Genomic DNA, 13,086 nt, shown 5'->3' with positions numbered 1-13,086 from the left:
CAGAGTGGATCTTGTGAACCTTGGTTATCTATTGAGAAATAGTTGATGTCGACAGCATGAGAACGACTCGTTCCCAAATCGTACTTGTAAAATTATACATGGAAAGAGCGGTTTTCAAACAATTCCAACATATTACAAATGGTCAAAATATTAATGTATAATTACAGTAGCGACGCTCCTGACTACCCGGCTAAGTTTATACATATTTTTCATTATACAGGTATCTGTAAAATACATCGGTACTTGATTTAAATTTTTTTCGACGTGAAAGAAAAAAACAGATTCTTGTCGATTTCCGCTTCGCCGAATTTGCAAAAATATATAAACAGGACTCGATTTCATCTCAATTACTACAAGAAATAACTATTTATGTGGTGGGAGATGGTAAAAGATGCATTAAAGTTCCATTTTTTTCTGAAAGTTAAGTTTGAAGGTTAGGAAATACGAAAAAATGATTAAAATAACCCTAAAAACCTATTTTGTGCATGTTTAATTAAACCCCCAACCTAAATAGTTGTCTCCATTAGATATTTTGTGAGTTGAGTTGAAATCAAGTGTTGTTTTTTAAAGAGCCTTTGCATGCAGCGGAATACAAGTTTACCAAAAACATAATTCAACGTCAAATAATTTCTTTTTTATTTTAGATTTGGTTGGTGATGCATTATGTTGATTAATAGGATGTTAAAAATAAATAATAGCTTTTTATAATCATTTATTAACACCTGTATTGATTGGTCAAACACTAATTTACAAATCAAACAATTCAATAATCAAGATTAATAGAATACACAACATTACTTCATTATTAATGAATGACTTGATATTTATCAATCAGTACTTTATTTTGTGAAAACCAGACGTCCTCTTTTGTTTACCTTATAAATTCTTTAGTCAGGCTATTGTTTGAATAATGTTGTGAGTAATAAATTGATGTCATAAATAGACAAGAAATACGGTAAAAACTTTTGTTAGTCCTTTGTGAACACCTAGCCACAGCATTTTACGTTACGTGTCCTCACGAAGAAGTATTGAAAAATAGCGGGAAAATTTTATTTACTAGTTTTGATTTACCTAGTATTTGGTACACTAGCGACATCTATTGGGTGAAAAAAATAACATGCTTAAAATTAGTTCGAAAAATTGTGTTTGAAAAACAGGAAACTGCTTTTCATTATCATGATAACATGAATATAGCCACCGCCATCTTTGGCGATACACTAGAATCATTAAAAAAAAGATTTATCTTCTGTAACAAAATAATTATAAATTATTATTTGAAATAATAAGGTTTACGAAAATTCCAACACATTTATTGACATATTTTTTTAACCTTTCCCTTACTGTCCTAAAAAAATCCACGTGTTCCGGTGCTGTGTAGTCAATACACATCTCGAAATAAGCAATTTGATATCGGAAAAATATGAATATTCATAGCTAATCGCTTATGTTTATTATATTTTATATCAAAAGTGATAATAATTGTAATATTGCTGAAAACATGAAAAAACCATTGGCAGATGCTAAAAAAACGTGCGAGGGGTCCACATCTAACAACGGTCCGTGTCCGACTGGCTGGCGGCTGGAACACACACAGATGTGCGGTCGTAGGTATCAATGGTCTAAATCAAAATACAACTGCGGACGCGTGGATTTCTCATGTTTCCGCGTAGCGATCTAAAGCGGGACATCAATAGCGTGTCATTTCCTCGCACACTCTTCGCGTAGCAGTATCACACGATTGATTGTATTGGTGTATTTGTTTCCGATTTTTAACAAAAATTTCTGATATTTAATTGAATTTGAAAACTATGTAAAATATTATTTTTTAATTCAGTGCATAAATGTATAGCGGAGGAATACCTAATATCTGAACCCAGAATTTATTATATTTATAGAGTTATTAACTCTTTGCACGCGGCCGTATCAACTGTTGTTACGGCAAAAAGTCCATACTCACACGCGGCTGTATCAACTGTTGATACGGAAACTTTGAATGCCGATATTCCAGTAGTCTTTCGGCATAAATTTATTTCCCGCTCGCTTGAACATTCGTAGAACTATCACGATGCTGACATCTACAAGAATTTCTCGAAAATAAAAGTATTTCACTAAAAAACATCGATAATCAAGTGAGCCTCTTTGCGCCTTCGAGTGCTATAGTTTACAATTTTGTCAACGGATGGCGTTAGTCCAATTTTGTTATTATATTACGTGACATAAAATTTAAGTGTTCAGTTTTCATAACTAAAAATGATAAGTGCTCATGGTGTCCCACTTGTGTCTATCAACGCAGTGGCCTAAGTACACACACGCCGAGTGAATGGCGGGACCACATTCAAAAGATGCGGTACGTCTTTGTATGAAATTTTATGTTTTTGTTTTTATAAACATCTAAGAGTGTTAACACATGAGGATTTGTTATCATATTCTGGAGAATAATCTGTTCTGTCTATATAGTCTAATAAATCATGCCAGAATGCTATAATTTGGCATTTAATTGCGTGCATAGGTATTTGAAAATATGTACCGCATACGGGTATAGATAAAACGGAGCAAATTAACGCGTTCAAAAGGTTAAAGTTATTAGAAGCAATGTGTAGTAAATACACACCACAGATAAGGAAAGGTTAAGGAAGAAAGTTACGTAGGTAGATAACAGCAAAATAATATGTTTTATATATTGGAAATAATTTTATTAATTATTTAAAATTTGTCTTCATCGCAATGGGTATTTCACCATTTACATCCTCTCAATAACTATTCTGTATAATAAATAAGCACTCGCAATAAGTAGAAAACCCGGCCACCTTATTCGATAATATACTTGTCACTATTTATGTATAGGTTCGCGTTAATTATGAGAAAGAGGAAGAAGTTACAATGGTTCCATGATATTTCATCAAAATGACAATTAAACGCACCTTTAAAAAATGATATGGAGTCACTAAAAGTGATGAAACTAAAACTAGGTTAAATAGTCACCTATGTAACCTATTTAACCTAGTTTTTGTTTCATCACTTTTTATGACTTTATATCACTTTTTGTAGGTGTGTTGAACTGTCATTTTGATGAGATACCTGGTCACCTAATGCAATAAATCAAACAACACAATATTTCTTGATCTCAAAAACAGTAAAAATGCAGAAACGAAACTTTAAACGATTTTATTGCAAAGCTTTATGGTGGTACAATGCAAAGTAATGCAAAAACATGTGGTTCTTGTTAGAAAATTTGATTACTTATATAGAAATATTGTATGATGCTAATTAAATACTGCAAATAGAGCAAAGCCTTTGCTATTGAGCTTTTTTTTGTCTAGAAAAAATAAAGTATCAGGCCTATAAAAAAAGCTTTGAAGTGCAAAATCTATTGCCTATGTATCTCTTTTCGGATATGGTTTTATTGTAAAGTGTGGACAACATTAATTTTGTTTGTGTCTGAACTTCACAAAATAAAATAAAACAGCATTTTGGCGATGTTTGTTTTGCATAAATCAGAACAGGCAGCCGGTGTTAAGCGGAAATTTTAAACTTATCACTATTTGCATAAGGAGTGCGATATTTCGACAATTCCGAAAGATTACACTACGAGATGGATATCCTCAGAATAATATATTTTGGCAAAATTAGTACATATTAGTGTACATTTAAAAAAAAATGTTTTCACAAATTAACCCTTAATTAAATTAAGTTTGACAAATATCGATCTGTCGTGTAGTGAAAATGAGAAAAAGCAGTAATACCCATTTGCAGCACTATATATATCCATTTAAAATCGATATATCGACTTACCAAAGCAAATATGGGATGCACAATCGAAAAAAGATCAGGTCAATGACATAAATAAATTACATTTAAAGAAACGTGAAGTTAACGTGAAGTAATGCCAGTCTAAAAAAAATTTGGCATTGATATTATTATGAGTAACGATTTTAACCTAAGCAGTATACGGCCCTCTTCCTCGTGCAGCTATAAGTACCAATGCTGCAGCAGTATATTAGGGAATCTTTATAAGAAATAATGTATATGTAATTCCATCCGACAGATTGATATTTGTCAAACTTTGTGAAAAAATGTAATTTTCATGGATGTACATTTTCTATATATGTACCCCTGAAGAAAAATTGTTGGTCTGGTTGTCATGTACATACTAGATACTAGATACATTGGTAATAACATAAATTAAAATTAAACTATGCATTAATAAAACAATTCATGCCTTCGTAATTTACATGACTGATATGGGTGCAGTTCTGCAGAGCTGTTCCGGGCAGCAGCCGCAGGGTGAAGATTGCCCCGCTGACAACCCACCTCCGATAGGAGAGGTCACCAGAAGAAAATAAATATAAACACACAACGTCCACTTTCACAAAACCAACTGATTAACATTGAACCCTTCTTGGTCATGCTGGTTTTTATCAATTCCATAGTGGATTTGGTTCCCCTGAACGTAGCTCCAAGCCATCCGTTCTGCGGTGAAGTAGATGCCAACGTCCCCCTTGTTGGAGAGGGTGATGGCTCCGGCGGTCTGCTGCAGCCGGCTGGTCATGGAATTCAAGGCTTTCTCGGTTGCGTCTTGGGCGGAGTAGCCATCCTCGATCAGCTTGACAATGGAGTGGGCGAGGCAGACTTTCAGGATTGATTCTCCGTGACCTGAAAATAACAAAATTTCCAAGTGTTACGATGCTGGCTTTTTCAATGCAATCTCGCACGTTTTGACACAATTCATAAGGTATCGTAAAACTTAATCCCTTATTATGCAACAACCGCATAGATAAGGTTAATAAGATAGATTCACTGAACATTTTTAAAGTTAAATAAATAACTCATCGTTATAATGGTGTTAGTTATCATTGACTTCAAATAGCAGTGAAAACTTCATGGTACAAAATTCACCATTTGAGAGTCAGCAGGGCCAGTCCTGTGCAATTGGAGCAGTCCGACCGGGCGCCGACTTGCTGATGCGCCAAGAAGCCATGTAGCCATGTAACAAAGCGCCCTTGAGATTTTTACTGTCGCCAGATGTCATTTGGCTAAGGGCCGGCTCTGAGAGTAAGTACATGTTTACTGCTTCAGCGTGCAATTTTACTGCTTTATTTATTTTAGTTTAATGGGTAAAAAAACAGTTATACATATTTTATATAAATAATTACATTTTACATGTTTACATGAACCAGTAAATTTTCCACATAAAATTAGAGAGATTATTGTAGATAAAATTAGTTAACCCATTCCTAAACATTTAAAAAACTGAAAGGTTACGTTTAAATTTCAATAAGAAAGAAATGGTTCTTCTAAATAAAGAGAATGCTTTATTTGTACCTGTGGTAGAAACACCCCCTGCATAATCGTCGGCATAGGTCCCGCTGCCGATCTGAGGGGTGTCTCCTATCCGCCCCACGTATTTGCCCGTCCTGCCCCCTGTGGAGGTGGCCACTGCAATACGTCCGTCGCTATCTATTACCACCGCTCCCACGGTGCCTACACCGCCCTCCTGGAAACACAAACAGAATTGTTAGAAGATAATTCATTCTTAATCAAAGAAGGTCTATGTATGGTTGGGGTGTTTTATAATATTTGATCCATCGAAACGACAATCAGTTCTATTTTCAATCTTTCATTTGTTTCCGCTTATGATAAAAATGCGATCGGCTGTTAAACATAATGGTCATGTTGTCAAACTTCACTATTCGGTAAATATGCAGTATTCTGCCAAAATCTTCATAAGCAGAGATTAATCAAATAACACTTCGTTTCATTTTTACTATAAGAAACAACTACATATTTATTTACGTCGGCGAGATGTAATGAATTTTTATATATAAATCTTCACCGCGAAAGAAGCAAGCAATACAGTGCATATTTGTAGATCAAATATAGCAGATACAATACAAATAATCCTATTGCAATATTGCATATGTGCCACATCTAATGTTGCCCAGACGCAAACGATAGTAAAAAAAGTATTTTTTGCTATAAAACAAGAACACAAAATAAACAGCATTTAAATTAATTTTTATATCTTTTATTGACAAGATTGCAGGTTATTTGTCTCTCCTGAACATTTTGATAAATGGTTCTTTTCAATGTGAAAACGCACAAGAGTCCCAATTGCTCCCAACCGTCTGAAGACGTGAGACAATGGCATCCCCAATTGGGGTGTGTTGTGAGCCTGAAGATAGTGAGGAGGGGAAGGAGATGCGGAAGAAGAAGGTGGAGAAGTACCAGGCTATTCAGACCTGGTCACCAAATAAGGCCAAAGCCATTTCAGGCAACATTCCAATTCTGAATGGTGGTTCTACATCAGGGCGATATTGAGAGTATCTTCCACTCTGGAAATATACTATAGCAAATATACGTATCGCAAATATACTATATATTATTTTAAATGAGTAAATTGTGAAATAACACAAATTAATCAATTGCGTATGCCGGGATTCGAACTTGCGACCTGCAGCTTGCCAGTCGAGAGCCTTACCCTTCAACCACGAAGGCCATTCTTCCGCAGTATTATATTTACACTGCATATTTGTAATTACATATTCAAAAAAATATTATGAAACTTGCCTCTTTAGTGTCCTGGTTCCCAACTTCACTGCCACCATCAGATCCTCCTCTCTCCACAAAGGCGTTGAGGGCATCTAGAGCACTCTGGGTCACGAGGGTCTGCGGGTCAATGATCTTAAAGCCCTGAAAAATACAATTTACATATAAAATACAATAGCGGAATGAACTAGAATAGTCGAGCATCGGTCTGGGGAATTGGCCACTGTTCATCTCCACCATCCACGGTGTCAAGCATCTGCACCTTTATCTGAGGTTGACTATTGATATGCCAATTTTCACCCCGAGAAAATTGGAATATTAGCCAATTTTCTCAGGGTGAGAAGGTTAGGTTTCAAAGTCAAGCAGTTAGGTATTCTTTTGTACTACCTCTTCTATCAATCTTACATACAGTACTTGTTGTGTAATTTTATTTATTTTATTTTATTAATTACGATTTTATTGACTTAGAGGGTACATATGGTTTTTGTGATATTTCACCCTCCATGCTAGGGATGACCCTGTGTTATGGCGGGTGAATTTTACAGTTTGAACATTTAGAACATTACTATGGTATGAAAAAGAAAAATAAGAAAAATGATGAAAAGCTAGTTTGGGTTGCAAGAGAATGGAGAAGTTAGAGAATTATAAGAAGATTATAAGATCTATTTACTAATAATTTGAGTAAATAGTTCAGACTAATTATTTATTTACATACTATACCGCTAAGTTAGGGAATAAGAATTATGTTGTGTTATGTATTATATGTTTATTATGTATTATATGCAGAGATGTGCTTTATTTCAAATAAATCCATTTCAAATGGAAATGCAAAATGCAAAATGGGTATTTTCCATTTTGCATTTTAAATGCTTTGCTAAAAACCATTTTGCATTTTGCATTTTAAATGCTTTTCTCAATGCATTTTCCATTTTAAATGCTTTTTTGCAAAATTCTTCCTACTATCTCCACTAATCTTTTTTTCATAAGCCCCAAATATCAGTCGGTCCTCAACCTCGCTATGAGAGATAATTTAAATTTGTCAAGTTGCTCCCTGGTAGGAGCCCTGGCAATTTAGTGATACCATTATAAAATATACTGATTCAAATACTGAACATGGGGCCATGACGCTGTAATATTAACTGCTAAGTTTCTATGTTTTTACGTTGGCAACATTAGTCCCGCGCAAATTTTTTGTGGTTTCATAATCTTTAGTCGTGGTGTTTTTGGATTTACCATCATTTTATATGTTTGTTCTACATTGATATCCATTATTAAATGACAAAATTGTTTAAAAATTCTATAATTATTTTATTGTTTGACCTGAGAAACCATTTTGCATTTTCAATACATTTTGAAAATAGGTATTTTGCATTTTGCATTTGAAATGCTTTTCTAAAAACCATTTTGCATTTTGCATTTTCAAATGGAAAAATTTTGACCCATTTCCATTTTTCATTTCAAATGGTTTTGGGTACCCATTTTGCACATCTCTGATTATATGTTTATTATGAATTATATGTTTATTATGTATTATATGTTTATTATGTATTATATGATTATGTATTATATGTTATAATAAGTTATGTTTTGTCTGAAAGGTGATTAAGTTGATAGAGTGTAGAATGAATGGGTATTGTAATTGTAATGTATTCCGTGTGTAAGGATCCATTTCGTAATTTGTTTTTTAAAGGAATGGGGTTGACTCACGGTTTTTAGATTTTCAGGGATAAGGTTAAAGATTTTAGGAGCTAGGAAGAAAAATTGTCTTTGAACTGACGTGGTATGTAGTGAAGGTACTTTGTAGTGACCGTTGGTTATTGTTCTGGTGGTGTAGTTGTGTTGTAAAAGAGTTTTGTTTTTATATTTGAACAGGAAATGTATTAGCGAAGATTTTAGTTAATTCAAAATAAGTCAACGCACCTGTTTAATGGCAAACCGTTTGGCCCCTTCCCCCCCAAGCAGAGAATGCGGGGTGTCCTCCAGCACCCTTCGGGCCAGGCTGATAGGGTGGCTGAAGTCCTTGATGAGGGTCACTCCGCCGGCGCGAAGGTCTGACCCTCGCTGAATACTGGCTTCCATCTCTACCTTTGCGTCCAGGTTTAGACAGGATCCGTAACCTTAAATTATAAAGTTCTTCAAATGAATTCATTGTAAAATCATATGTATTGAATCAACGAAGACTTTCTTATGTGTTTTGCATCTTTCCGAAAACATCCTGCCAACGATTCTCAATGACCAATCCTTCGGTAATACATTGAAAAGTTTTGAAACCTATGCGATGATACGAGTGCACTTCTGCTAAGATGAAGAAGACATTCTGAAAGGAAGGACTATTGGCTTACAGAGGACAACAACTTACTCCCTTTACAGAAAAAGTTATGGTTAATCAAATGGTCGATCGATGAGGGTAAAATGACCTGGGAGCTTCTCAATCCATGAGATTAATATTTGCACTGTGAACATAAGATGTCCCAGGAACTTAGGCAAATATACTAATATTAGGTATATGTGTTGGAAATTTAATAAAAATCTATAAAAGTTAATTATTCCCAAGGGTTATTCATGAATAGAGCGGTGATGATGAATGCTTTCAATAATAAAAAAAAAACAAATGATTTCACTTGTGGTTTTGATACATATCTAACACGTAGCCAATGTTCATGTCTGTTAAACTAGGTATTTATCAGCAACTAAATAATTTCTCAGCTACGTAATAAAGGTTATACATAAACGGCTAACTTAACAAAGATCTCATGCTTCTTCTTCCAATCTGCTTGCCTAAAGAAATACCCGATCACATAATATTAATCTTTAAAATTTTCACTACAGATTTTAATATAAAAACAGTGATTTACCTGCATTAAAGGCCTCATCATCCTCCATAGAGACTACAGCTGCTTCCACAGCATCCAATATGGATCCTCCATTCTTCAGAACCTTGTATCCAATCGATGCTGCCAGCTTTACTCCCAATATCTTGGGAAGAACTCTACTATCAGGGATGTCACCGGCCCCCCCATGCACTATCACAATGGGCTCAATCATTTCTCAGAAATAAAAATCTGTAATATAAAATTTATAGGTTAAACTTGGCAGTGGTCGCAGAGAAAAATGTAATTAGCCGGGAGTACGTCAAATTCATTTAAATCTGACTAAATTTGACTTTTCTAAAACCGGTTTTTGTAACCTAGATTCACAAAATACAATGCATGATATAGGATGGTAGGCACGTTGGCATGGGTAGGTACCTACTAATAATATTATCGTTCATCAAAAACTGAACTTAGAATGACAAGATTTTATCTGATACTACAATGTCACGCAATAATAAGCTCTGTTAAAATGACGTTAGAGTTTATTATCGCATAATGTTTTTGTGTAGGATGGGTTACTATTATTATGAAGACTCGAACTGTCAAATATTCAACTTATGTCAAATGTGACGTTTGGCGTTCGGGATTGCGGCATTGTTACTTGGCTTTTATAATAATAGGTTAAATATTGCACGTTCCTGCGAAGTAATATGATACCACAAAGTGTAATAACTATGTAGCCATGTAAGTTAACTACACGTTTTGTTAGAGATACGAGTTTTTTTTATCTGATAACATTAGTTAACCTAAAAATATTATTTTTATATTCATATGTCTATGTTGAAGACAATATTAGCGATTCTTACACGAAATTTTGAAACAGAAAAATTAGTAAATGATACGGTCGCATCTAGAACTTGAACCCAGGACCCTCCGCCTTGCCGGGGCGCCGCTCTACCAACTGAGCTAATGGAACCCTATCTCCTTGGGTCATATTTAACTGTATCATACTTCGAAAAAGAACTACTAACATTATCTTAATTTTCTCATCGCACATTTTTAATGGCTGCCTTTTTTGATGCCTAGTGAGAAGTGCCCGATTAACCTTTAGATTCACTAGGCCTATGGTGCAAGATTTTTGGGGGGCACATCTCGGGTGATCGGCCGTAGAAATTTTTTTAGGTGTATTGATTTACGCCCCATAATGCAATGCGCCCATAGACATATGAATATTAGTAGACCTGCCCTAAGTGATTAAAAGCGTATTATCCCCACTCCCCATACCGGTTTCATTGGAGCCGGCTGTGCTCGCGTATGGCCTCAAGTGAAATTTGAAAACGTGACGTCATCATTCTTGTGCGAACTATGGTCGAGGCATCATCGGTTCATTTTACGAAATAACACGGCAAAATGTTGACTTGTACTATGAAAACTTGTAAAAATAGATGTGAAAAAGAGAATAAACCCAATTGACGTATTACATTCCATATATAAGCATTATTTTACTTTATTTTAAGCATATTCACATCGTATAATATAGATCAGTTTTAGAAACATATACTATCACATCGAGAAACGTCTGGACGCGAAACAGAAAGCTGGTTGGTTGCTGGGAAGTAAATTATGAACATTTATAAAAGTGTCTTAACTAAATACTTAAACGAAATATTCGACTCTGAAAATAGAACCGAATTTTTTTGCCGAATTTGGACTTTGCAAATTTGTTCATAACGTGGCGAGTAATTTGCGCTCCCATGTAAAAATGTCTATTCATTCAAAAGCAGATTTTACTTATAAGAAGTAAATGGTGATATTATAATGCGAGATGCCTATTTACTGTCAGATTGATTTATTGACGAATCACAGTCAGCTTCACTCCCTTCGTTCTTCAACAGTTGATTTTACCCCTCGCCATTATCTTCTCGTCTATTAATTCCTATGTCTGTGAATGCGCCCGTAAAGTGCTAACGGGCTAGCGGGACAGGAAGAGATGATAATAATTTTAATGTCAAGTTGCGATGCCTACTCAGCTATTCCAAGTACAATTAATTTTGTGGGTAACAATAAAATATCTACTGACTATTATCATAGACACCTCATACTTTGACTTAAAACCTAGTATAAAGTAGTTCAACTATTATTACACTGGTATATATTTCTTTTGAATTATGCATTGTCTTACTGCACTTATATTAATACCTGCTTAACTGAAAATATTGAAAATATTCAAAAGAAATTTCTGCGATGCCTCAATTACAGAATGAGCGCACCCAAACGTGGGTACATAAATATGCTCTCGAGTTATAACGTCTCCACTCTATCTAACCGGCGAACATACCTTGATCTCATGACTCTGTATAAAATCTGTAACAACGTTATTGACTGTCCCGACTTACTGAAATTGATAAACTTCAAAGTACCACCCCGAGTAACAAGGCTTAACGACTTATTCCACATTAGCAGGACGCGTACAAATGCTGGTGTCAGGGATCCAATCAGAAGAATGTGCGAATCACTTAATCAGAATCAAAACCTCAAGGACTCTGACTTATTTTTTGATACACGCACTACTTTTAGTAGAAAAATGAAGACTGTTTTCCTACAAAGTTCAAAGTAAACAACTTAGACATACTTCGTTTAAATATATTTATATATTTTTTACTTTCTGTTTAACATTGTTTATCTATTTATATATATATTTTTTTTTTGTTTTACCCTCTAAATTTTTTCAAAAATAATTTGTAAATTCTTAAAAGGATATTGCGCATTTCTTTCATATCTCTATTTGTAAAATAATATTCTTATGTATATATTTTTCCCCTATTTATAAGTGAAAATATTTGTAAATGTTTTCTGCTGTTTAAGTTAATTCGTGAGAAATAGTTTGGATGCAGGTGAATTCTCTAGTTGATGTTTCGTATATATTTTTGTCAATTGATATCTGTATCTGTTTTTTCTCCTTAATAAAAAAAAAAAAAAAAAAAAAAAAAAAAAAAACTGTTTTTGTGTTTTTAGGTACACATTAAATGTTTTTTAATTTATTGCTATTATTATCCTGTTTACCACTGTACGCTTGTAATTCGATTATCACTGTAATGTAAAAGCCATTTTATGGCGTTTGAATAAATAAATAAAATTTCAAAATAAATACTAAAATGGATATAGCAAGGGAGACTTGACATATTATTCTAATTTTGTATTCATTGAAGTCAGGGTTTAATTTTTTGTCTAGGCGGATTATTTTGTCTTTACTGTTAGTTAAGATTTTACCTAAAGAATTTACGATAGTTAACTTAAAGAATTTATTAAAATATGATATACATTTATCATTATGTATTGGTTAGTCTAGATATTTATGTATAAAACGGAAATCAATGCCCATAGACAGGGTTGCTGAGAGGGGGGTATAGATCACCAGACCGGGCCTGAGGTTTGTGAAGGGGCCCAGCCGGGGGCGCCCGGAGCCCAAGCAATAGCAGCTCTTACCTAATATTAATAAAGTGCCCGGTCCGAGGAACTGATTTTATTTTTTTTTTCACATTAACTCTGAATAGATAGCATCCGCATGATAGGAAATAAGTTCCTTTGGACATAATATGTCTTTGGGGATGCTGTGAAAATGGTACACATTGAGGACACGGTACTTAAAAAATATTTCATAAAATTTTCCATAGGACTCCAACCTCTGTACTATTATCAACTACACTGTAATAGACTAGGAAAAAAA

The 13,086-nt window shown here is 34.3% G+C and overlaps 1 protein-coding gene across 1 annotated transcript; it reads right to left on the bottom strand.

The window, feature by feature from the left end:
* Nucleotides 1-2,720: 2,720 nt before the first annotated feature.
* On the bottom strand, nt 2,721-9,682 carry LOC149420299 (putative isoaspartyl peptidase/L-asparaginase GA20639). The gene is made up of 5 exons (XM_089636078.1): nt 9,402-9,682; nt 8,467-8,663; nt 6,568-6,690; nt 5,323-5,494; nt 2,721-4,653 (listed from the first exon to the last, which is right to left on the bottom strand). Exons 1-5 carry the CDS (start codon nt 9,589-9,591, stop codon nt 4,367-4,369), a joined length of 969 nt encoding a protein of 322 aa, XP_089492204.1. The 5' UTR covers nt 9,592-9,682; the 3' UTR covers nt 2,721-4,366.
* Between the last annotated feature and the right edge of the window lie 3,404 nt (nt 9,683-13,086).

This window comes from Hesperophylax consimilis, chromosome 10 (genome assembly GCF_061612785.1).
Source record: "Hesperophylax consimilis isolate HC1 chromosome 10, BYU_Hcon_1.0, whole genome shotgun sequence".
Classification (NCBI taxonomy): domain Eukaryota; kingdom Metazoa; phylum Arthropoda; class Insecta; order Trichoptera; family Limnephilidae; genus Hesperophylax; species Hesperophylax consimilis.
Note: the sequence above shows the minus strand (reverse complement) of the source record. Positions and strands in the feature narration are given on the sequence as shown.